The sequence below is a fragment of the Cibotium barometz genome, chromosome 57 (genome assembly GCF_041138505.1).
Source record: "Cibotium barometz isolate CiBa-2024 chromosome 57, ASM4113850v1, whole genome shotgun sequence".
Taxonomy (NCBI): Eukaryota; Viridiplantae; Streptophyta; class Polypodiopsida; order Cyatheales; family Cibotiaceae; genus Cibotium; species Cibotium barometz.
Window position 1 is genome coordinate 34,722,307 of NC_141102.1, and position 27,634 is coordinate 34,749,940.

The 27,634-nt window shown below is 44.3% G+C and overlaps 1 protein-coding gene across 2 annotated transcripts in view; it reads right to left on the reverse strand.

The window, feature by feature from the left end:
- Positions 1-5,102: 5,102 nt before the first annotated feature.
- The window catches only part of LOC147606690 (GATA transcription factor 26-like), a 56,308-nt gene continuing 33,776 nt past the window's right edge, over positions 5,103-27,634 (reverse strand). For both annotated transcript variants that reach the window (XM_086791683.1, XM_086791684.1), the window contains 3 exons: positions 6,851-7,079; positions 6,489-6,615; positions 5,103-6,091 (listed from right to left, as the gene is read on the reverse strand). In XM_086791683.1, the coding sequence (XP_086647809.1) occupies positions 5,610-6,091; positions 6,489-6,615; positions 6,851-7,079 (838 nt within the window). In that variant the 3' untranslated portion in view covers positions 5,103-5,609. The remainder of the gene's footprint in view (positions 6,092-6,488; positions 6,616-6,850; positions 7,080-27,634) is intronic.

Sequence of the window (27,634 nt, forward strand, 5' to 3'; positions counted from 1 at the left end):
ATATTTGCATCAAATCCACATTTTCTTGCTCCAATTTATCAAATACTTAATCAAGTTTGCCTCCTGTTAAGCACTATTTGGAAAAAAATCAACAAATTGACTTGAGAGATTTTCATAGACATCCATGATAGATTCCTAACACTTCCACTGGCTTAGCAATCTTGTTATGGCTCTCTATGCTCCGTACGCACCGATTATGAAGAGGATTGGTGAGATTAAAGGTGGTTTTTTAGTTTTCACAAACCCACTAATGGTTTTCCACCTTGATTTTCCCTTTGGACAATAGATTCATGAAGATTTGTTGTCCAGTGGTCAAAAACAAGCCTTCTTTCAGCCATACATAACCATAAAAGTATTCTTCTTCAAATTAAATTTAAAAATCACCTTTGCCTTTATCTATTTCACCCCTTTGTCCACAAGTCTTTAGAAAATAGAATTAATCCAAAGCTCTGAAAGCTTCAAAGAACCCAAGCATAAAATAATTGCATAAAAACTCAGCTTGAAAATAAAGCATAAGAGATTGCATGACACACTATTGGGTTAAATGTACCCCCACCAAAAGTGAGCCCACGCTTCTTTTTGGTGTATTTCAATTATATTTAGAAAAAGCACTAGTGGGGCTCAAAATAGCTTCCCTTACAAATATGTCGACTTCAACAAAATTAGCTTACTTTGTTTGAGCGTGCAAGCTTTCTACCAAAAATAAAGTGAAACTATAACCTTACAATTGTGTCCAAAAGCAATAAATCATAAGAGAGCATTCACATGCTCTAGAAAATTTAAACATTGCCCAAAATGAAATAGGTAGCGCACGTTGCTCAAAAATCAAATAATGGCCGCCCAAACCATAGTCAACAAGTCATAATATATATTTCTGGACCTCAACTAACTCGCCTCTGTTATCCTGTTCAATAATGTGCACTTTACAATAACTACGCTATCAATTAATACATTAATTGGAAAATATAAAATAACCATATCAATAACAATAAAAATATCCTGGCAATGCGTCATGTACTCATACGCATGTACAGAATCACTTGTGTACGCATGGTAAGCTGCAATCGCGGATGAAGTAAGAGAGGCGTCCCAAACTTATTCGCTTAACATAAGAAGTGGAGCTTCACCCATGCTCTTTTCATGAAGTTTATGGCAATGTTTAGAGAGCTAATTGGTGAATCTGGGGCTCGGAGGACCGTGGCGGCCCTTGTTTTTCTAAGTGTTTTGCTATTCCTCCACTTAGGTCTGTGTTTAGTTGGATCATCTCATCCCAAAGCTCCTTGCTTGAGGTGGATCCGAAGGAGTTTTGCCTTCTCAACTAGGGAGTGCTCTGTTGAGTGTTGGATGGGTTTGAGGAAGTGTGGTTTGATGTACTATAGTTGATTGTATTGTTGTTTTCGACAATTAGTCCATATCAGCTTTTCATCAAGGGTTTCACTCTAGTGAAATGGTCTCTAGTGCTTCCTAGGGCAAGTTTGAAAAACTGATTTTAGACACGTCTGTTCTAGTACAAAGACATGTTTTTTTTTCCTATAATTTTTTTCTGAGTTTTGAGATTTTTTTGTTTTTTTTCCTACTCATGTCTCTAGGTTCACGTGTGCTGACTCAGGTCTCTAGGTTCACGTGTGTTGACTGAGGTCTCTAGGTTCACGTGCATTTACTCACATCTATTGACTCGCACCTCCAAACTCACATCTCTAGGGTCACATGTGTTGACTCGCGTCTCTAAGCTCTCACGTGTATTGACTCATGTCTCTAGACTCACGTGTCCTATTGACGCGCGTCTGTACACTCATACCTTTTTTATATAAACTAGGCTTGCATACTTTATTTTAATGAAATAGGCCTATCTAGGACACTGAATTTTATGAACTAGAGCTATGATAAGGTTAGTGTGTAATTATTGAAAAATAATTATATTTTAATGTTCCAATAATTATAAAGAACAAAAGTTTTCTTTGAAAATTATAGTTGGTACAAATTGTATAATGAGAAAATCCTTATTATGTCATTATAAAAAAATAATTATACTTTAATGTCCCAATAATTACAAATGATAAGAATTTTCCTTGAAAAATATAGTTGGTGCAAATTATATGATAAGAAAATCCTTATATCCTTACAAGTCTTAAAGGAAATAATAATTGGGTGGTATAATATTAGGTATACCTACCTCCAGACTCACGTGTCTGTGATTGACTCGCGTCTTTGGATTCACGACTCACGTCTGTGATTGACTCACGTCTTTGGATTCACGACTCACGTCACCAACCTCACAGCTTATCTCTCCAAGTTCATGGCTCACATCTCCAAGCTCACGTGTGTTGACTCATGTGTTTAACTCACATCTCTAGGCTCACGTGTATTAACTCATATGTTTAACCCACACCTTTTTTCGTGGGACTGTGGGCTTGCATCTCCTAACCCGAGAGCTCATTTGATCTAATTTTAAGAGCTTTTTGAGATCTTTTAAACTTGATCAAAGGTGATTAAGGATCTTAATCCTAGTTAATAGTGGTTATGTAAGTGTTTAATTGTTTTTTAATTAATTTACATGCTACTAAGCTATCGATTCTAACAATGCTTGAAAAATTATGATATGCATGAACAAAAATTAACTATCCCACTCTAATCCACACCTAATGGAGCTTAATGCTTATGTTTTTGGAGTGGACTCCACTCCTAATCACGAATGCTAAGCTATTCAGTGACTCAATGCAACAAGATCAAAGCCTTATGAGCTTCAAAATCATGCAAATCACCAAGAAACCAAGGTTGTCCCTTTCTAAGAAATGAAAATAGAATGTCCAAAGACAATAAGCTACAAAACAAAACTCCAAAACTATATGTTTTTCGAAGTGAGACCTTCTAATCAAACATTGACAATACCAATAGCTTGGAATGGACGGATGAACTGAGCAAGCCCTAGGCAAGCTAAGTCCCCAACAGTAGCACCAATATGTTCAAGTCAAGAGATTACCTTAGCCTTACCGAAGTATGTGTCATTGGACCTTGCCTTAGAGTCGTAATTACAACTTTCGTGTGTGGATGTGTGGATGTGCTAGCTTGTCACATCACCACTCCATTTTTGACACTGGAATGCCCCTTACTAATGGAGATGGTCCTTGGCGATGGTTCTCTCTCACAAAAGGAGGTTGAAAAAAAGAAAGCTAATGCAAGAAAAAAACCTATAAACAAACCTATCTAGCATGCATCTATCAAGCAAGCAAGATTCAATAGTATACAAGAATGCAAGAGTGGAGAAGAGAAGAGCTCACAAGTATTCTATTGCAAGGGAATGATCATATATTGCTTATTGTCAAAAATAACTCTTATATATAAGTGGCTAATTTTCATACTAGGCTGACGGTAAAATTAAAAATGCTCCGATCTCTATTACTAGTCTTAAGCAAGTAAATACACAAAGTCCTTAGACTTTCCCTATTTGACATTAAGCTCAAGGTAAGGCCACTTTATATGTTTCTCTGCTATCTTACAAAAAATAAGTACTTGTTCAAGCGGGTAAGATGGCTAAGTCTCTCGAACAGGCAAGATGGCAAAGCAACTTATGGTAGGTCAAGACTTGAGCGGGTGAAGCCATGCTAACATCATGCATGCATTCATACACGAACATACATAAATACGTTATGCATGTATATATAAATATGCACGCATGTACATATGCATACATGTCTGTATGTACGTGTATACGTATGCATGAAATCAAAGGTTAGGGTTGACCTTGTGCACTACTAAACCAATGACATGCAAAGTCAATCAACAAAAATATCTACAATGAACCAACATATTTAGATCCAAGTCTTCACATGCCAATGAATACGTTGAAAATGGCTGCAAATAATATGCTCAATTTAAAAATTACCTTTTATAAAGTGTTGGTATTTAAATTTTAAACAAATCAACAGACTCGTTGCAATTTTTATACCATCAAAATGGATTAACTAGCATGCTAAAACACCAACAAAAACAAGGCCCTTAGATTGGATATGAACTGGCAAGACCTTGTTAAAAATTAGGGATAAAATAAGTAGATAAGCGTGGAGATAAAACATGAACATAACAAAGATCTATTTTGGAATCAAAACATAGTTAAAAATTAAAGATTTTAATAAGCTTTTTGATAGAATCTCTTGAATGGAGTTGTAGAATCTTGCAATCACACCTATCAATGAGTAGTCTTTTCATAGCCGCTTAGCATTGCACTAGACTAAACTCCTAATAGCAAACATCAATTAAAGGATAGTTGCCCACCTTCATAGAGAGCCTACAAAATGTGGGAGTACGCGAGCATCTATCAACACCACCACCATAGTGGAAAAGAAAGAATGGATTAAAAACATCATGCACAAACACAAAAAGATCATTACCATATTTTAGAATGGCAGCCTTCCCATGTTTGAATTGAACTCAGCTCCCCCCTAGCACAACCCTTGGCATCCACACACACACACACACACACCCTGGCCGTGTTACATACTGCACAAATACTGTGCCCATTAGCCCATCATGGCAACATGTGAAATTATGCTACTATTTTATGGGGCTTTTCTTGGAAGTGACCTATGCTAAATTCCAAAAGGTAATTTCATATCTTGATTTTGCCGACCCTTTGTGAAACAAAAATGTCCAAACGACAGCTTTTTTCCCCTTTTGTAATAGCAACCACACGTCATTTGGCCAACTCTCCAGAATTTAACAATCCAGAACTTTCAAACGTTGTTCTTTTCTTTAAAAAAACTGTTAAGCTATCCTAGCTGCCATATCCTTAACAAACCTACCTAAACTCTGATGAATTATTTACATATCTTTGTCAGAATTCCAGCCATGATGTGACTCAGAGCTTTGACTGATGATCTGCACATCAGCATTGGCAGCAAAAAGTCCAACACCTGCTGTTGTGTGTTCAGAATCTGCAGTAAATTCTGCGGAAGAAAGCGTGTTGTTTTGACTGTTGAGATTCTCCCTCTAACAACCAACGATCATAACCAAAAAAAAAACCTCACATCAACTATGGATAACCTCCCCCCACCCCCCCCCCCCCCCCTCCTTGCCTCTTGTGGTTTATCCCAATGGTAGCACCCTTCCCTCCAAAAGGTAGCTTTGTTACACTAAAGAAACTTTTACAGTCAAATTATAAACTTTGCTTGTCTTTAGCTCTCTGTACTTTTACAGTTACAAAGAGCTGCACCTACTCAAAAAACAAGGTAGAAGGATATAAGCGACCCGACGGATCTTCAGTCTCATCATCAACTGATATGATAAAACAGCTTGCACACACACACACCAATGCCTCAAAAGGCACCTAGAGAAATATCTCTATTATTGGATTTTTTCAATACGAAAAATTTACTGTGGGGACAGGGTTTAGTCATCCACGACTCTCAAAAAGGTTGTTTACCACTGTGTCAACAGATCATTGTACAACAGATCCGGATACACTATCGTACACTCTAACAAGTTGTAGCAAACTATTCCTCCAAGAAACGAAGGGAGGAGATACATGAAACCAAAAGCCGAGCAAATCCAAAATCATGGGGACGTATGCACATTACAGCAACTCGGAGAGACAGTGTCCCTGTATTTACTTCCTACAAAGTATCATTAACCGATCCCGTTGAGGGCGAGTTCCACAGAAGTCTGCTCCAATCCAAGTCCGTCTCGCTAGGCCATATGTTCTGCATGTGTGTATCATCGTTGTTATTGGTTTGATTTGCATCGTTTACTGTTTCTCTTGGTGACAACTTGCTCCATACAGGCTGCTGCAGTAGCTCTGCTTGTTGAAAGGAAAGAGTCGAGGGGAGATCAAGCAGAATGTCGTGCTCTGGCACTCCATAAGTAGGTGCTTCCATGGACTTGCAATGATTAGAAGGGTAAAAACTTTTGGCATTTGGACGGGGACGACTTTTTCCTTCTCCTTCCATGCCATCGCTTTTGACACAGCTTCGTCTTTGTCTGCTGGTAGGCTCAGCTCCCTGATGGTCTTTCTGGAATGTAACATCTGAGAGCATGGACCATGAACGAGCTTTACAACTAGTGCTTGGAACCGATAGAATAGGTGTCTCTTCCAATTCTGCATCAGTCACGTAACTCAGTTAAATGCAACATAATACCATCTCATAAGTAGCACACACTCAGCCAGGATACTTCAGCAATCGGAAAAGTGCGTGTGGGCATGGTGGGACCTACGTGACATGGTGCCTACAGCAAATGGCACCGTGCGAAGATATATCCTCAGCCAGCAGTGGGCCAAGGATACTTCTAACCCGTGCACTAGTCGTATGCACCCGCATCGTTCCCACCATGCATTTTCTTTAAACTGGTTGGCTGAGGATAGATCTGTGTGTGGTGCATTTGTCGTATGCACAACATCGTGTGGGCTGAGCATAGATCTGTCCTCAGCCAACCAAGCATGCGCGCACACACTTGAAGATGAAATAAAAGGTGATCTGTCCACGTCAAGATCATACCAGCTGTAACAGAGCCAGCTGGCAGATTCTTGGTGACCACAACATCATCCAAAGAGGATAGCACGTCCGCCCCCGATGCACCCAAGCCCTTCAGCTTTTCTTTCAAGTACTCCTTGCCTTGCATGATCTGATTTCCCCCCCCTCAAACAACAAGAGTTAGGAAATCCACCTGAAACATGTGCAAAAATTATGAGCTCTATTGAAGATATGTACAATTCAGCATTAAAATTAACACAAGGAATGCTTCCATCCATGTCAGTTTACGAGATTGGCTAACTTACCCATTATCCTGGAGATCTTTACAGCATCATAAGTACTGTTTTGAAAGTGAAAAAATGAGCAGAAAACATAAGTTCCATTACCTTTGCATAGTCCATTGAACTCTTGCGTCTGCCCCGGTTCAAAATTTGGGAGCACTGTTCCATCCAGCCCGATGTTGTCAGGTCTGGAAGTGTTAGAAGTTGTTGATAGTGCTGCAACACTCTGGGGCTCAGTCCAGACTCTAATGAATCAAACATACCCTCTGACAGAAGAGCTTGGAAACCTCTCAAAGCACTCTCGAATTGAGCACTGCTGAACATGCACCTCAGACTGCAAGGAAAATGCTCAGGGTAAGATTTGAACAGAAGATCTGATCAACTTTTGCCACCAAGGCATTCAAAGTCACATGATCATGTAAATGAACTATTACTAGCTTAGAAGGTAATGTTACTCATGCAAAAGCACTCGGAGCCATTCACAGCACACAAACACCATGCATATCTCTCTCTTCGTCATCAATTTCGTGGGCATGCACTATGCAGGGACACATGTGCATGCAAGTGCCTGTGATACAGAAACTAATTTTAAAAATCCACGAAAAGTGAAGCAAGCGTATGTGATTTGTATAGTATACCAAGAAAAGGGGGCTCTAAAAATGAGTTTTTTCCAATTAACACCTATCAGTATAAAAAGGGTCTCTCTTGGCTCATTTTGCAGCCCAATTTTGGGAGTTTGCAACTAAGACAAGAAACTTCAATGTGCCACCTACCAAAGTGACAAATGTGAATGCAAAGAATGTGCAAGTAGGCCTACCACTTTTGAGGTCTATAAATAAAACCCTCTCCCCCTTGCTATTGCAGCAGTTGAGAGAGGATTATAGAAGGCGACCTTGCCCTCTACACAGCCTGAAACCTCTGAGCGCACAAGAGCTTCACAAGCAGTTCAATGCTTAGTAGATCTAGCACCATCACCTGCGATCAAATGGTGGATCTGCACCAAGAACTCCATCCCCACTCCTGTTCAAAGATAAGGAGGAAGCAATACCACAGGCATCACTTCTTCATGGCATGCTAGAGCTATCAATGCACCTATATAAGTGCCTTGTGAAGAAGGAAAGACAGCCACGTAGGGAGCAGTAAGTTGAGGTAGTTTGGAGTTCCACATGTATTGCATGCCGTGGAAGGGGATATGGCAGGGTGAGGTCACAATAAGGAGCAAATGTAATCAGCGATATATAAGAAAAGGATGTTCATAACTACACTTTGATTTTTGACAAAAGACTTTGTAGTATGCTACTGAACCACATTCCTCATGTGAAATCTATCAAGAACAAGACAAAGATGGTTCGAACAATCACATCCAAAATGCTAACCCCTATAGTTAAAATACCTACGCACATTTTAAAAATGCTTCACAAAGAGCATTAAATCTACAAATCTTGTCTTTACATGAATATAAACAATGACTTTTCTCTAATCACTGATTAACAAGAGTATAATTTCATAATATCAGAATATATTGAAGAGAGTAACTGCACTTATACAAGCAAGGAAAACACTAGAATTTGCAAAGAATATAAGAACATGAAGTGAAAATAAAAATTTCTGAAATTCATGTCCAACTCATAGAGTAACTGCTAAAACAAGAAACGTAGCGAGTTATGTTTTAAATCAAGAAAACTAGTCTTATAAAAAATGGGGGGGAGAGAGAGAGAGAGAGAGAGAGAGAGAGAGAGAGAGAGGTTTATTAGCCTTTGAGAAAGATCACAAAGGCCTATGAAACCAAAATCCATGTACATCTGTTACATGGACTAGTGAAAGATGTGTGGTAAGGCATGTGATTAACTTCTTTGGTGCATTAACGTTAATACTGAAGACTAGAGAGGAGAGAGAGCACACCAGACACCCAATTGAACCCCAAAAACTCAGTGAAATGCCCAGACCTTTCAGTGTATTTGCTTCACTATGAGTACAATGCAGATTTGATCCTTGACGTGAAAATACCTCTTTCTTGCCGGGCTGAGTGTTAATCTGGGCTGAGCAAGAGGCCAAAACTTGCTAATCCAGGCGGGAGTTGGACCCGAGTAGGCTGCCTTGTAAATGTTGGACTTACGGATGCCTATTTTGCAGGGCTGAAGCAAAATGTTGACTTCCTTGTGCTCCCTTGCTCAAGAAGACTCCTGATTTGCCTTGAATTGTCTTGGATGATTGAATGGGAAAGAGGAGGGACCTTTTTAAAAGGGTGATTTGCCCCCTGATTTGCTGGTCATGCAGGTCATGGGCTGGTGGGCAGGTCGTGGACCTTAATCAGCCTTTAAATAATGTTAAGTGTACACACATGGCCACCCGGACCTAGTGCCTGCCAAATCAGGCTTCCCAAATGCATTAACAAGAAACAGAGGGAAAAGGGGGGGCAGCTGTCTGCAGCACAGAATTGCTGCGAGAGCTGAAAGGAGGGTGGAGAGGATGGGATGCTGAGTAGGATAGAAGTTGGTAAGCGATGACGGGCGCCTATTGGAGTGAAGAGGGGGTGGTTGCAGCGGTGGATCGGGGGTTTGGGGGGGTGGACTAGCTCACGGGGATCTCCAGATCCTGTTAATGTAACATAACCTTTTTTAGTCTCGCACAGTTTTGTAACTTGATGTTGAATTGTTGTACGGATGTCCAGGACGCTTGTTACACCAAGTGACGGGCGCAGGGACATCAAGGTCGATGAGTTGGGCAGAAGATTCCTTGCTTTGGAAGAGATAAATAGCAGTGTGGGCAACTTGCAGGGCACATGAGCAGCCAAGAAACACAGGAAACGTGTTGTGAAGCAAGCTAGCCAAAGATGTTTTCCCTTCCTTCCCCTTCATTTGTCCTTCTCTTCCATGTTGCTTCTTAGCTTCATGATTGTTCTTCAGATTTTTGTCTTTCCACCGTTCCATCTTCCCCAACCAAGGCCACCCTCAGCTGCCGATTTTCTGAAGCGGACCTCCAGCTCCTTTCCTCGTCTGGGGCCTCCCTGGAGGCCACAACCTTGTGTCTGCAAATTCATCAAAACCAAACTCGCACCCATGGCCATGTTTAGAGGTTGAACTTGTCCATGTTTTCTTGGCTCAACTTGGCTTCTCTAGTGGCTCAGAGGTTACACTTCAACCCATGGCTCTGATACCATGTTGGAAATTGGGTGAGGGACCAAGTTCCAATAGGTCACCCTTCCCAGTTGTGTTCACGCCAATGCGTGCCTAACTAGAGATTTCTACAAATTGGTCTAGCCATCCAAACCCCAAAACCTTGAGGAGATGGAGGATCTCCAGTCTATCCATTTTGTGGAAATCTCCTAGTGCTACACTTTGGCACCACTTTTGTCAACACGGCCTCCCTACCCTGTGCAAGTGCTCATTGCATCTCTAGAGAACCTCCCTCAGCACCTCAGATCCCGCAGCTTGCATGGCTCTCAATCGAGTCAAGCTCTTTGCCTTACCTAGGCATTGCCTCATCTGCACACATCACACGTCCTTGCCGCCGCTCGAGCAAAAGGCAACCAGCATACGCCCCCCCACGCTACATCCCAAAGGCCTGGCAAATAGCGGTGACCAGCAAAGTGCGCCCCCCCACTAGCAGCCTTCCGCCCCTACTTCAGCAAGCCCCCCCTCCAACTAGCAACTTTCCCCACCTACTTCACCCATGCGACACTCCAGGGCTGGAGGCCCCACCCACCCCAAAAACAAGAGCAACAACGACAATCAAACCCTGCGTATGAGTTGCAAAACTCCTAGTCACCACCCTTGACCGAGATAACGATTCCTGCTGTGAATCGTTCCTTACATTTGCCTAAAACTGTTTTCGCATGAATTGTTTTCGTGTGAATGCCTGCTATGATGTACCCAAGGATCGTGAGAATGCCGTCTTCTGACTTGGTTTATGGCATGTGAATAGGTGGTAAGTATTGACTAAACCCTTGTGTTATTTTATAAGGTCAAATGCAATGTGTTATAGCCTTTGCAGGTTCACACTCCCATTAAAAACCCAAGGTGCCCATTTATTAGTGCCCGGGGCCCAAGGCCAAGTGTTGCTAACCCTTTTGAGGCCATTGACGTGGGGATCCACACCTTGAGTAAGTGAGGGGTAGCCTCCCATGTGGCACCACGTAGGTAAATGTGCCACCTACCAGCAGCCCACGACTCTCTTGTTGGGTTTTATGCTGTGTATGCACCCAGAGGAGTGCTAGTGATCATCAGTAGGTTACTGGGGCACTTTTTACTTCAGTTAGTGGAGTTTTTTCCCCCCAGTTTTAGCTTAGTTTCACTTATAATAGTTTATAAGTGATTTGGTCCACCTGGCACACTTTATGGCCGGACCATGTGAACACATCTTTTAGGTCACTTCTTTATGTGGCTATTGTACTTCATTTTATCACTACTGAATACATGAGCAGTCGTGTTCCTCTCTCTGCTTCTTACGTTTCTTGCTGAAGTACCTTCCAAACCCTAACCCTAACAGCTGAGCTCCTTCATTTGGTATCAGAGCTCCCAGGTTGGCCTGCCCTGCCCGTACTGCTCCACATGGCCCGCCGTACTGTTCCATGCCATCAGAGTCCGTACATTGTTCCGTACATTGCCCTTCCCGTACTCTGCTCCGTACTCTGTCCGTACTGGTCCCCGCCACCAGCTGCACCAAACGTACAGGCTCTTCGCCTGTTCTGTACTGTACCCGTCAGTTGCACGCACAGTCCCGTACAATACCTGCTGCCGTGTACCCGCTCGCCCAGCTCCGTACAGTACCAGTCGACTGCATACAGCACCTGTTTTCCGTACAGTACCTGCTGCCGTGTACCTGCTCGCCCAGCTCCGTACAGTACCTGTCGACTGCATACAGTACCTGTTTCTGTACATACATGCTGCGTGTACCTGCTCCGTACAGTCGCCGTACAGCTGACCAGCTTCCGTACAACTGTTCCGTACAGCGTGCAGTCGACCTGTACCTGCACTGTACCATACACTAGTTCCGTACAGTCTACAGCCGCCTGTACCTGCAAAATCACATTTGTGGTAAGCTTTACAAGTTCTGAAATTTGGGCATTTTCTCTGTGAAAATTTTCTGGCAGATACAGGCAAATTTTCTTGCAAAGAAATCTCTACAAGTTTTTTGCAAAGTTTTTGGGTGCAGTAACTTTGGACATTTTTGGGCAATTTGGCACTGTGTAAGCCATTTTTGCTGCTCTACTCAGTCAGTGGTGCATTGTGTTGCACATTCAGAGGATTGAGAGTGCAGGCATATTTGGGTTAGTTGTATTCAGTGGAGCACAGTTGCTTTCAAGGTTGTTGCTATTGGGTTTTTTGATACACAGGTACAACATTGTGCATTGGCATAATGGCAAATCAACAGCAGAGTGATGTATTCACGTACTTGTCTAAGGAAGACAAGTTGGACGGCATGAACTACTTGTGGAGTTTTATGCTGAGAAATGTGCTCGTGGCAAAAGGTCTTTGGGATTTTGTTAGTGGTGATGAACCACGTCCAGGTCCATTGGCTCCAGAGACTCCTCCCCGAGGGGGTGCTCGTGGACGAGGACAACAGGTACACACACCAGGTCAGCCATTGCCTGTTCAAAGAACAAATGCTCAGAAGACATGGGATGCCAGAGATGCACAAGCCTTGTCACTTATTGCATTGTCAGTACAGAGGTCTATTATACCTCATATTCGTTCAGCTGGCTCTTCACGGAATGCATGGGTGACTTTGGAGCAGATGTATGCTGCTCGTAATGAGGCTCGGATCTGAGCTGGAAAATCAGAAAATGCATGAAGGAGATGATATGTCTAGTCACTTGAACAAGCTGCAGGATTTGAGAGAGCAACTCATCAATGTGGATGAGATTATTCCTGAGACACAGCTTGTGTCCACCATCTTGAACTCTTTGCCAAGATCTTACTTGGCTTTTCATACCTCTTTGAACCTCAGCATGAGGAATGCTATTGAACCCCTTAAGTATCAGGAACTTGTCGCTCTCTTGCTACAAGAAGAGCAAATCAGGAAGAACATGAATATGAACACAAGTGCTGAACAAGCATTTACTCTACAGGTCAAAAAGGTGTTAGAAATAATGTCCTGACATTATTATGGGCAGTGGCCAATGTATTAGGACCGGCCGGGCACTTTTTACTCACTTTAAGTGAGGTTTTTTCCCCGCGCCCAATAAGGCGCCCAACTTACCGTTATGTGAAACGGGCACCAGTTAGGGTTATTATATGCCCTAAGTTTTGTAACAATCTTATCTTCATAATTTGAGCTCCATCGTTTTGCTCCAGGCCTCCACACGTTTTTCTTCTGTTTCTTCGCGTGCTCCACACCGTCTCTCACTCACAATTGGTATCAGAGCTGGTTGTTGTTCCTGCTCCCGCCTTCCCTACTGCTGGTGAAGCACTTTCGTCGCGAAGAACACTCTCTACTGTGCTGGTCGCCTGCTTCTGGTGCTGAAAAACAGGTCGCCCTCCTTCTACAGACCTGGGCGACTGCTTTCTGTGTGTCTCGGGCACTGTTCTGGTGCAAAAAGCAGTGCTGGTCGCTTTTCTACAGGCCGTACAGCATCTGTGCAGCACGTGTGGCTGCTGGTTGCTGTTTTTCTGTCCGTACAGGTCTGTACGACCAGTTTTGCTGCTGTTTTCTGATCGTACAGCAGCCGTACAGCTGTCGTACAGCCCTATCTGCTGTTTTCTGTCCGTACAGTTCCGTACAGCACCTGCTGGTTGCTGTTTGCTGTCCGTACAGCCTTCCGTACAGCGTTGTACCGTCTTCTGCATCAGTTCGTACCTCAGCAATCTGCAGCAGCTACTCGGGTGAGTCTACCTGCTGAATTTTGGAGCTTAACTGTGAATTTTGTCAGCAAATCAAGTCCGAAATTTGGGGCTTTTGCTGTTTTTGTGTTGCTGCACAATCTGTGACAGCTCCCACAGGTTTTTTTGTGGGAATCAGAGAAATTTGAGCCACCAGAAATTTGGGGCTTTTGTTGCTGTGCTGTCTATCTGTGTGAAACAGACAGTCTCCAGCAATATTTGTGGACTCTTGTGCAGTCAGTCTCTTTTGCAGGTTACAGTTTGCTCTCATGGCACAGAACACTGCTGATGTGTTTGGGATTTTAGCCCAGGAAGATAAGTTGGATGGAACCAACTATTCCCTGTGGAGCTTTATGATCAGGAATCTGCTAGTTGCATAGAATTTGTGGAATTATGTAAGTGGAGCTGAGGCAAGGCCTATGCATGTGGCCCCAGCTACCCCTCCACAACATGGCAGGCAGCAGGTTGTACTACCAGCTCCTCAGGCACCTACACAGGAACAAACTAGGTGGGATTCCAGGGATGCTCAGGCACTCTCTTTGATTGCACTTTCAGTTAAGAGGTCCATTATTCCGCATATCCGTTCATGCAGGACATCTCAGGCTGCATGGGATACTATGTATCAGGCTCGCAATGAGGCTAGAGTTGCCTTTTTGAAGCGGGAACTATCACACTTGTGCATGGATGAGGGTGATTCTATGCAGGATCATCTTACGAAGATTCAGGATTTGAGAGAACAGCTCTTGAATATTGATGAAATCATTTCTGATGCTGAGATGGTCACCACTACACTTAACTCTTTACCGAGCTCTTATTTGGGTTTTCATACATCTCTTCACTTGTCCATGAGGGGTAATCCTGTCCCTCTATCCTTTCAGGAATTGGTTGGACTTTTGTTGCAGGAAGAGCAGACTCGGAAAAATGTCATGCGAGTGCATGTGCATATAATTAATGGAGAAAAAAACTATAGATTCTCAAAATACATATTTTAGCAAAGATAGCAAATCAACATGTTTATCCAATGGAAAATCCTAGTTGAATCCAACACAAAGATCAGCACATATACTGTAGACAAAAAATTATAAAATGTCTAGCATAATACCGTTAATTTTTCTCACAAGGAAGGTCTAAGAGGTGAGTATGGACTATGTTAGCATCCTTCTCAATGCAGAAATATTGGCATAATAAATCCCTTGATAATCTTCTCTCAGTGTCTTCTTTTGCAAAGAGAGGGCTGGTTGTTTCCTTTGAGGATACTAAATGTATGGTCCGTGTGACAGGGAAAGTGACTTTGCTTTGGTTGCTACAGGGACCTTATGTCGCGGTTTGTACCGTCTTGATCCTTATGAGAGGCACAGTGCATGTGTTGTTTCTACCTCTACATCTGCTATGCAGGATGCAGAGTTGTGGCATGCCAGGTTTGGGCATGTAAATTATGGCAGTCTCATGGCACTTCAGAAGCTGAAAATGGTAGATGCCCTACCTAATTTAGAGACTCCTCCCAGACATGTGTGTGAGGGATGTATTTTGGGAAAGATGCATCGTCAGGCTTTCAAAAAGGATGGAGTTGTTAGAGCTGTCCGCAAATTGCAGCTCATTCACAGTGATGTATGTGGTCCAATGAGGACACAATCCTTGGGAGGTCATTGGTATTTTGTTACTTTTATTGATGACTTTTCCAGATATGCCTGGGTGTATGCTTTGAAGAACAAATCTGATGTCTTTATGCATTTCCGACATTATGTCAACATGGTTGAAAATGCAACAGGACAAAAAGTGCAGACTCTCAGAACTGACAGAGGGGGGGAATACTTATCTAAAGTATTTGATGCTTTTTGTTTAGAGAAGGGCATAGTACACCAGTGTACTACACCATATACACCTCAGCAGAATGGTGTGGCCGAACGAAAGAATAGGTCACTCATGGAGATGGCCAGGTGTATGCTGAAAGCAAAGGGATTGCCACATAAGTTTTGGGTGGAAGCTCTTATGTGTGCCACTCATGTGTTGAACAGGTGCCCTACAAAGGCACTCAGATATGTTACACCCTATGAAGCTCGGTTTGATCGGAAACCTAGTGTTGATTATTTTCGTGTGTTTGGTTGCTTGGCTTATGCACATGTACCACAGGAGCTTCGTGGGAAGCTTGATGATAAAGCCATAAAGTGCATATTTGTTGGCTACAGCAGTCAAAGTAAAGGGTACCGTCTCTATAATCCTGTCACACGGAGGATTTTTGTGAGCAGAGATGTTGTTTTTGCAGAGAATTCAGCACAACGCATTGCTGAATTTAAATTTCAGCAACCTCAGGAGTCTTTTGATGTATTTGAAGGGTTGTTACCCATTGGCATGGGAACCACAGCTGATATACCGGCTGAATTTCAGAATTTGCAGCCACCACCTCGTGTGTTTGATGCTTTAAATCAGCCCCAGGCTGAGCCTGACATACAGCAAGCAGAAGAGGATATTGTTGTACAAGAGAGGACAGCTTTGCAAGAAGCTAGAACCATTCCTCGTTGGGCTATACAGACTCTTCAAGAGAGTAGACTTGCTGCTCCATTACCAGGTAGGACACGTAGGAGTACACGTGAGGCTGAAAGCTCTCACTTTTCAGAGTCAGCTTGGGCTCTTATGGATGAAGAGGAACCTGAGAGTTTTGAAGATGCAAGTGAAAATCAGCATTGGATGCAGGCCATGCAAGCTGAATTGGATTCTATTGATAAGAATCATACATGGGATTTGGTGGATTTGCCTCCTGGCAAGAAGGCAATTGGTACAAAGTGGGTTTATAAGGTTAAACGCAAACCAGATGGTACCATTGACAGGTACAAAGCAAGGCTGGTTGCTAAGGGCTATGCTCAGAAAAAGGGCATAGATTATGAAGAAACTTTTGCCCCCACTTCTCGGATGACCACCATCCGTGTTGTTGTTGCTATGGCTGCACATTATGGCTGGTTTGTACATCAGTTGGACATAAAAACAGCCTTTTTGAATGGTGATCTTGAGGAAGAGGTTTATGTGATACAACCTCTTGGTTTTGCTATGTCTGGTCAAGAGCACAAGGTGTGCAAGTTGAGGAAAGCTTTGTATGGCTTAAAACAAGCACCGCGTGCCTGGTATGCAAAGATTGATGCATTTTTGACTAGCCAGGGGTTCACCAACAGTCCAACTGAAAGCACCCTCTACATCAAGAGAGATGGGGGGGATATTTTGATAATCATTCTTTATGTAGATGATATGTTGCTCACAGGTACTGATGCGGATAAAATTTCAGATTTTAAGTCCAAACTCAAATCTGCATTTGAGATGTCAGATATGGGTATGTTGCACTATTACTTGGGCATACAGTTCATACAAAGTGAGAAGGGTATCTTTATGTTACAGTCGAAGTATGTACAGAGACTGTTGGAAAGATTCAAATTTCAAGATTGTAAGCCTATTTCCACTCCTATGGAACCAGGGCTGAAACTTACAGTACATGATGGCAGTGAATCTTTTGATGCTATTCTCTATTGTCAGGCTGTTGGGTGCCTGATTTACTTGTGCAACACCAGACCGGATATTCAGTATGCAGTATCCCAGGTGAGCAGATATATGCACAGCCCACGGATGCTTCATTGGCAAGCTGTAAAGCGTGTGTTTCGTTACTTGCAAGGCACCAAGTCTTATGGCTTGATGTTTCCCACGGGGGGTGACTTGCATTTACATGCATACAGTGATTCAGATTGGGCTGGTGACTTCGACACAAGGCAGTCTACCAGTGGTAATTGTTTCTTTTTGGGACACTCATGCATTTCATGGTTGAGCAAGAAACAATCTACAGTAGCTACCTCGTCTTGTGAGGCTGAGTACAGGGCAGCTTTCACAACGACAGTGGAATGTGTTTGGCTACGCAGACTCTTGGCAGATCTTCATCCTTTATTGGAGGAGCCTACTCCGATTCTCACTGACAGTCAGAGTGCTATTGCAGTAGCACGGAATCCTGTGTTTCATGCACGAACGAAACACATAGAGATACATTATCATTATGTCAGAGAGAGACTTCATGCAGGGGAGATCAGCATGATCTATTGTCCAACACATGACAATGTCGCAGACATTTTCACCAAAGCTTTACCTCGAGAAAAGTTTGAAGCTTTCCGCAAAGCTTTAGGCTTACTTCCTTTTGGTGATTGACATCATGCCTTGTACCCACATTGGCACTGCAGGGGGGTGTTAGAAATAATGTCCTGACATTATTATGGGCAGTGGCCAATGTATTAGGACCGGCCGGGCACTTTTTACTCACTTTAAGTGAGGTTTTTTCCCCGCGCCCAATAAGGCGCCCAACTTACCGTTATGTGAAACGGGCACCAGTTAGGGTTATTATATGCCCTAAGTTTTGTAACAATCTTATCTTCATAATTTGAGCTCCATCGTTTTGCTCCAGGCCTCCACACGTTTTTCTTCTGTTTCTTCGCGTGCTCCACACCGTCTCTCACTCACAAAAGGGAAAGGCAAATCTCAGCCAAAGAGTTCAAATCAGAATTCAGGTGATGGTGGTTCATCTCAGGATACCAAGAAAGGTGATGGATAGCCCAAGAAGAAGGGCAAATGCCATTACTGTAAGAAGCCAGGTCACTACATCACAGAGTGTAGGAAGAGGATTGCCAAAGAGAAGGCAAAGGAATCTGGGATGTCTGTAAATGATGCCTCTAAAGCTCCTCCGGAGACTGCTTCTTTTGTTGAGGACAGGGATTATTGTTTCTACACATGCAGCTATGATGCCTCTTGGTCTTCACAGGCACTTTGTGTGACAGAGCATGCATGTACTTGGTATTTTGATAGTGGTGCTTAAAAGCATATTACATCTCGCAGGGATTTGTTTTGTCATGTAGGCCCTGCCCCTGTTGGCAAAACCGTTCAATGTGCCAATAATGCTTCATATCCAGTTCGTGGCATTGGGGAGATTCAGCTCACAGCCATTGATGGCTCTATTCTTCGCCTTACAGATGCCTTATATGTACTAGGAATAAAGAAGAATTTGTTGTCCATTTCTTCTTTAGCACAGTGTGGTATGCAAGTTCACTTTGATAATGACAAATGCATGGTCAGAGACAAAGCTAATGCTTTGACCTTGATGCTAACTGGTACATTATGTCATGGACTTTATCAGTTGGATGCATTTCAGCCAGTGGATCAGTCTGCTTATAATGCATTCACTCTTACTCCAGCTATGGTTGATGCGGAGTTATGGCATGCTCGTATGGGGCATGTAAATTTTGGTAGTCTTATGCTTATGTCAGCGACATAACATGTTGACAGACCTACCTCTTATGGAGAAGCCTCCAGATCACACATGTCTCCAGATCACATGTGTGAAGGGTGTATTTTGGGAAAAATGCATCGGTTTTCCTTCCCACGTGATCAAGCTCTACGAGCAACTGCAAAGTTGCAGCTTATACACAGTGATCTTTGTGGTCCCATGCAGACGAAGTCTTTAGCTACATTTATTGATGACTTCTCTCGTATATGCTGGGTCTATCCATTGACGCAGAAATCACAGGTATATGATGCATTTTTGGCCTTTGTAGCACTTGCTGAAACAGAGTCAGGATGCAAGGTCAAGACTCTCCGTTCTGACCGAGGGGGGGAATATGTGTCACACATGTTGAATTCCTTTCTTGAGAGTAAAGGTATCAAACATCAGTATACTACTCCTTATACTCCACAGCAGAATGGGGTTGCAGAAAGGAAGAATCGGTCACTCATGGAGATGGCCAGATGTATGTTAAAGGCAAAGAAGCTACCACATATCTTTTGGGTGGAAGCTGTCATGTGTGCTTGTCATATTTTGAATCGATGTCCCACAAAGGCATTGGTTTCCATTACTCCTTTTGAGGCTTGGCATGGCCGCAAACCTTCGGTATCACATTTTCGTACTTTTGGGTGTCTTGCATATGCACACATACCCAAAGAGTTGAGGAGGATGATAAAGCCACAAAATGTATTTTTGTTGGGTATAGCCGTGAGAGCGAGGGCTACCGGTTATATGACCCACTATCCAAGAAGATATTCACTAGTCGGGATGTGATTTTTGATGAAAAATCAGAAATATCCATGGCTGGTTATGATGTAAATCAGGCTGAAAATGATGTGTTTGAAGGTCTACTGCCTATGGAGTTTCATTCCACAGTTGGTGATCCAACCCATGAGGGTACAGGACAGCCAGCTAATCATGAAGATGGTGCAGAAATTCAGCAGCAAATTGAGCCAGAAGTTGAGCCAAATATGGGGCAGCAGGCTCCACACGTCAGACACATACCTAGATGGTATTTGAGGACATTACAGGACAGCCATCTAGAGGGTCCTCTTGCTGGTTGTACTCGTAGGGAGACACGGACCAATGAGCATGCACACATCATGGATTTGAATATAGTTATGGCACCCAGTTTACAGGATGATGATGAGCCTGATTCATTTGTGGATGCACGAGACAATGTACATTGGAATAAAGCCATGCAGGATGAGCTTGATTCTATTAAAAGGAATCGAACATGGGATTTAGTTGATCTGCCCAAAGGCAAGAAAGCCATTGGTACTAAGTGGGTCTATAAGTTGAAAAGACATGCAGATGGATCCATTGACAGGTACAAAGCCCGTCTAGTTGCAAAGGGCTATGCACAGAAGAGGGGCATTGATTATGAGGAGACATTTGCTCCTACATCCCGTATGTCGACACTTAGGTGTGTCATTGCATTGGCTGCACATCGTGGTTGTGTTGTTCACCACTTGGACATCAAGACTGCTTTCCTACATGGGGACCTCGAGGAGAAAGTTTATGTACATCAGCCCATAGGTTTTGCAGAACATGGTCATGAAGGGAAAGTATGCAGGCTGAAAAAGGCCTTGTATGGTTTGAAATAAGCTCCACGAGCTTGGTATGCAAAGATAGATGCTTTCCTACTCACTCAAGGTTTTGTGAACAGTCCATCAGAAGCCACTTTGTATGTAAAGAAAGAAGAGAAACATCTGCTGGTCATCAGTCTTTATGTAGATGATCTTTTGCTCATGGGATCAAATGATGACAAAATTGCAGCTTTTAAAGAGATACTGCAACAAACATTTGACATGTCTGATTTGGGGCTTGTACACTACTATTTGGGCATACAGTTTGTGCAGGATAACAGAGGCATTGGGTTGTGAATGGGAGAATTAGGGTTAAGAGTTAGAGTTCATGTGGGAGACATACACAGAGAAACAAGGGAGAGAGAGAGAGAGAGAGAGAGTTGTGGGGATAAGTCAACTCATGATTGAGTGTGTGACTCCCCTATCACACATGTATATTGCACTAGTACACATAGTGCACTTAGTACATTAAATGTACTAAGTATACTATGTACTATAACTTATGGGCTTGTACACACTATAAGGGTGGGCATTATGCCTTTACCCCAACAACCTCCCACTTAAAGGCAAAGTGCCCTTAAATGAAGGAAAAGAAAAAATCAGCATGTACATGATAATATACAAGGCCATATCAAGGCTGAAACTGGCCTCATCCAATGCCCATCAAGTGTCTGCAATGAGCAAACCGCTCCGGAGGCAAACTCTTTGTCAAGAGATCAGCCGGGTTGTCATCCGCCGTATGAATCTTAACAAGCTGAATTTGCTTGTTCTCTATCACCTCTCTGATGAAGTGATACTTCACATCCACATGCTTCGTCTTGGAATGAAAGACAGGGTTCTTTGCCAACTGGATGGCACTCTGACTGTCACAATGCAACAATGGAATATCCCCTGTATAACCCAAATCAACCACTAACCGAGATAGCCATAATGCCTCCTTGCAAGCCTCTGTGGCTGCAATATACTCGGCCTCTGTAGTAGATAAGGCAGTGCACTTCTGCATCCTGGATATCCATGACACAGCACCTCCTGTGAATGTAAACACATAACCGGTAGTAGACTTCCGATTATCTGGATGACCGGCATAATCCGAATCCGTGTAACCATGCACTAATGCATCCTGTTTGCCAAAACAAATGCACATATCCTGTGTGTCCTTCAGGTATCTCATGACACCTTTCACTGCTTCCCAATGCTTCTTGCCAGGGTTGGCCATGTATCTAGAAACCACTCCCACTGCAAATGCAATGTCCGGCCTAGTAGCAACCATGGCATACATGAGACTGCCACAAGCTGAAGCATACGGAATCTTGGCCATATCAGCCCTGTCTCTATCTGACTGTGGGCTGTCCATAGCACTGAGTTTCACATATGGAGGCAAAGGAGTACTAGTCTTCTTCCCCCCCGTCCATATTGAACCTCTGCAAGACTTTGCCAATGTATTCCTTCTGAGACAAATACAACACATGCTGATTTCTGTCCCGAAGTATCCGCATACCCAATATGTGATTGGCATCACCCAAATCCTTCATATCAAAGGTTTGATGCAGCCTCTGCTTCAAGGTATCCATCTCCTTACGAGATTTCCCGGCAATCAACATATCATCAACATACAAGATGAGGATCAATAGACTGCCATCCAAAGCTTTCTTGGTGTACAAGCAGTGATCTATGTCACTTCTCCTGAATTTCTGAGATTTCATAAATGTATCAAATTTATGATACCATTCCCTTGGTGCCTGTTTGAGCCCATAAAGACTCTTTTTCAGCTTGCATACAAGCTTCTCCTTTCCACTTACTGCATAACCCTCTGGCTGTTGCATATATATCTCCTCATGGAGATCACCGTGAAGAAAAGCAGTCTTCACATCCATCTGAATCAAGTCCAGATCATCATGCGCAACCAAAGCCAACACAGCTCCAAGTGTGGTCATTTTGACCACTGGAGAGAAGATCTCATCAAAGTCCACACCATATTCCTGCTTGAAGCCCTTAGCCACTAACCTGGCTTTGTATCTTGGCTTTGCATCTGGTGCAACTTTGAGCCTGTAAACCCACTTGCATGGCAAAACCTTCTTGCTTGCAGGCAAATGCACCAACTTCCATGTTCCATTTTTATGCAGAGAATCCATCTTTGACTTCATGGCACGCTCCCAAAGAGCCTTGTCTGCCCTCTGTAAAGCCTCCTTATAACATGAGGGCTCCCCACAGTCAGTGAGCATCAAGTAGTCAACCCCTGGAACAAACCTGTCAGGGGCTCTGGAGGGTCTAGTGGACCTCCGTACCCAATGACCATCATTTGCAGGTTGCTGTCCAGCCTGCATATCACCCATTGGTGGCTCCTGTTCCATGCCATAAGGCTGAAATATCATGCCCGGTATTTCTTCTAACTGTGGTATATCCATAGGGATATCTTCTGCCATCTCTGGCTGTCCATTTGGACCATTTTCAGCACCATTTAAGGGCTGGTTTTCCTGCTGTAATGGCTGATTTACAGCCCTTGGTTGTTGTCCATGATGTCCATCATCATCAAAGATGACTCTGCCAGGCTCCTGTTGCCTTGCAGGCTCCTTATACATGCATGTTTCATCAAAAATGACATCATTGCTGCGTATAATCTTTCTATTCACGGGATCCCAAAGTCTATACCCCATTTCACCTCTGTCACCATATCCTAGGAATATGCATTTGTGAGACTTAGGATCAAGTTTGGTGCGCATTTCCCTGCGTATGTGCACGTACGCAACGCAACCAAACACTCTCAAGTGCTTGTATGACGGAGGCTTTCTAGTCCATACTTCTTCTGGCACTTTCCCACCAAGCCTCGTGTTAGGTGACCTGTTTATAAGGTGAACGGCTGTCATAACAGCTTCAGCCCAAAAACCATGAGGTAACGCACCATGTGACAACATAGAACGGACCTTCTCCTGTATGGTCCTGTTCATCCTCTCTGCTGTCCCGTTTTGTGGAGGATCATAAGGAGTAGAGAGCTCCCTCTTGATGCCTTTAGCATCACAAAAGTCCTGAAACTGTTTGGACATATACTCTCCGCCATTGTCGGAACGCAAAGCCTTCAGTGTTTTGCCAGTTTGATTCTCAACAAGAGCAACAAACTTCTCAAACACTGAAAATGTATCACTCTTCAAACGAAGAGGATAAACCCACACCTTGCGTGTGGCATCATCAATAAAAGACAAAATATTTTGCCCCTCCCAAAGAAAGCTGAGGCATCTCACATACATCTGTATGCACAAGCTCTAACTGAGCATCTTTCTGTCCAAGAGCTTTCTTGTGGGGGCACTGGAGTTGCCTGCCATAAATACAATGCTCACAAAACTGAAAACTTGAAAACTTTAGAGAAGGCAAGTAACCCAAACGAGACAATTGCTCCATTCCCTTGACACTCATGTGTCCCAACCGGCTATGCCACATAGAAATTTCCGGCAGCTCGGTTGCATTTACATTAGCATGGTGACAAACACCTGCATGCATGAAGTAAAGAGTGTCCACCTTAGAGCCTTTGGCAACAACCAGTGAGCCCTTACTAATCTTCCACTTTCCACGACCAAATGTGGTAACATAATCAGCATCATCAAGCTGTCCAGTAGAAAGCAGATTCTTCTTGATCTCAGGCACATGCCTGACATCATGGAGCATAAGCTGTGAGCCATCTGAAAATACAAGCCTTACATCACCTCTGCCAAGAATCTTGCATGCATGGTTATCACCCAAATAAACCACTCCTTCATTGCCAGCACTATACCTGACAAACAAGTCTCTGCAACCTGTGACATGAAAGGAGGCACCTAAATCAATGATCCATGAGTGCATACCATGACCACTTGTAAGAAGTGAATGGGCATCAAGTGAAGACGTAAATAGGACCTCATCCTCACTGCCACCTGCATGTGACACATTGATTTCTTCAATCTTGACTCCACTTTTGCCCTTTGGCTTTACATCTTTGGCTTCATCTTTCTCTTTGTCTTTGCCTGATCCCTTTTCCTTTTGATCATTTTTCCATTTGTAGCATTGCTTTTTAATGTGTCCCTTCTTGCCACAATAATGGCATTCCAAATCCTTTTTGGAGCGAGACTTGCTCCTTCCCCTTTCTTGGCTTTTCCCCCTTTGCTGGGATCTCCCACGTGCATTCATTGCATTGGACTTTCCAACAGAGTTGTTTTTTCTGTTCATCTCTTCTTGAAGAAGAGCACCCTCAACATCTGCATATGACAGCATAGCATGCGAATTGCTAGTGGCTGTCCTGAATGTGTCCCAACTCTCTGGCAAAGTGCATAACAGAAAAGTGGCTTTGAACTCATCATCCATTGCCAACTTTTGATTAATGACCTGGCTGACAATACCATTAAACTCATTTAGATGGGCTGTCATAGACGCCCCTTCCTTCATCTGAAGACCTATGAGTTTCTTCAACCAATACACTTTGCTTGAGGCACTTTGTTGGGCATACAAGTCCTGCAATCTGTGCCACATTCTCCAAGCTGTCTTCTCTTCACAAATGCTGAAAAGTAATGAGTCTGACACAGACAACATGATAGTAGATCTTGCCAGCTCATCCATATCTTCCCACTCTTCAGCAGTAAGAGAAGCGGGCAGGGCTGAAGCTGTGTGTTAAGACGCGATGGGGAAGAGGAGGCCTCTCCGCTGGGACGCCCACGGGTGGATGCAGCACCACCTTCTCCTTCGTTTGGTGGCTTCTTGCTGCCGCCCGCTACCACGTGGTCACGTGTTCGTTCACCGCCGCCTTCACCTGCGTGTGCTGACTCATAGACATGTTCGCTCGACTACCTGCGAGCGACTGGTTCATCGCCTGAGTATGGACACCCGCCACCGACTTCGCCTAGTCGCCAGCGCCGTGTAGCGCTACACGCTTCCCAACGTCGAATCCAGGTACCACGCCGATGCCCCCTTGGATTCGCCCTTCACGATTACACGCCTGCCTTCGCCTAGCGCTTGCCCTTCTACGTGCCCGAGCTGCCACCTCTCGCGACTGCTGACTTGTGGCTAATGCTACACGTAGCTCTACCACGTCAACTACTAGTCGACCTGATTCAGCTGCAGCCTGCGTAAATTGCAGAGAGAGAGAGAGAGAGAGCTACGCTTTCCTACGTTCAACACAGACAGTTGTAGGCGCCTAGCTCCACCATCATGTTGGAAGTATACTACACATGCAGAGAGCTGCAGACTGGCTCTGATACCAGTTGAATGGGAGAATTAGGGTTAAGAGTTAGAGTTCATGTGGGAGACATACACAGAGAAACAAGGGAGAGAGAGAGAGAGAGTTGTGGGGATAAGTCAACTCATGATTGAGTGTGTGACTCCCCTATCACACGAGAACAAAACCAGGGCTCTGATACCAGTTAAATGGGAGAAGAGAAGAATTAGGGTTAGGTTAATTCATGTGGGAGACATACACAGAGAAACAAGGGAGAGAGAGAGAGAGAGAGAGTTGTGGGGATAAGTCAACTCACCAAGTGTGAGTGTGTGACTCCCCTATCACACATGTATATTGCACTAGTACACAGTGTGCACATAGTACATTAAAAGTACTAAGTGTACTATGTACTATAACTTATGGGCTTGTACACACTATAAGGGTGGGCATTATGCCTTTACCCCAACAACATACACAGAGAAACAAGGGAGAGAGAGAGAGAGAGTTGTGGGGATAAGTCAACTCATGATTGAGTGTGTGACTCCCCTATCACACATGAATATTGCACTAGTACACATAGTGCACTTAGTACATTAAATGTACTATGTGTACTATGTACTATAACTTATGGACTTGTACACACTCCTCCCTGTCCACCCAAAGGGCCAAACCCTGCAGACCAAAAGGTGTCCCATCTACCAGGCATCACCGAACCATATCTCCGGATCCTGCTCTCACCCAAGTGGTGCTCCTGCATCATCAAAATATCAATACTGCCCCCAACCAGGCATCTCTGAAGCTCCTGCCTCAAGCAACCACGATAACGTATATAATGTGCTCCGCCAAGGCCCTGTACATTCCATGAGATGATCCTCATGGATGACCTGCTGAGGTGGATGCTGTCTCAGCCGTACGGCGGGCCTTCGCAAGCGGCTTGGATGGAGAATAGTCCCCATCCGAGCGGCTACGAATCTGCCCACCTGGTGTGCTGCAAGAATCACGGATCAGGCGCCAGTGACTGTGTCCCATGGCGACTGCCTCCCGCTCAGACAGATCAACCTCGTGTATGCATACATATCCAGGGTCGTGTGCTAAGTCTGCCACTATGCGAACGACCAAATGACGAATCCCTGAGGCATCCACACTCCCGGGATCCAAGAAAAAATGAGCCAACTCCCATAGTCGGCCTATCACATCTGTCACCTCCAGATCGCTCACATGGTGAGAAAACTCAACTGCACACTCCCGGTCGCATGGGCCATAGAGAGGGAACGAGAAGGCCACCGCTGAATCAAGTGCCTCCTCCCCGCGGGCCGGAGGTATCACTACATGAACTCTGATGGGTGCTGGCTCATGGGGGCCCTCTACTCCAAAAAGCCGTGTGAAGGAGTAATCAAAAGCCTCCGAGCGCTGTCTAGTGCCGAGACGACTCAGCCGACTGCGGAAAGATGATATCCGTGAAGCCTGAATCGGCATGGTAAGTCTCCTCTACGGTGCTCGAGCAAGGTCGGTGCTCAAAGCCCTCCGGACTACAGGTGAACGCCAGGGGCTTGCCAGGGCCTCCCGGGGAGCTGAGGCGGGCAGGGGGGAGGAGGGGGGGGAGAAGGGGGTGGAGAAGGAGCCGCTGCCGAAACCGGAGCGGGGACGGGAGGAGGCGAAGGTGGAAGCGAGGCGGGAGGGGGGGACAGGGGAGGGGGGGGTGAAGGAGGGAGTGCTGGCATCTCCTGGTCCTCAGTCGGCGCAGGGATCTCCTCTTGGAGGGGAGCAAAGTTGTTCCTCACAGGAACCCAGTGATGCTGAGACTGTGGCTGCTGCTGCATCGGTCTCTGGGCGTGCTGCTGTGGCTGTCTCCCTCGACGGCGCCCCTTTCCAGGCTGCCACTCCGAGGTCTCTGTGGGCTGAGCAGGTGTCCCGGAGGCTGCCTGCCAAGCCGCATCTGTGGGCGGGCCATCAGGGACCTGCTGCTGCGGTGAAGGTCGGGGTCTCTTGCGAGGGCAGGCCTTG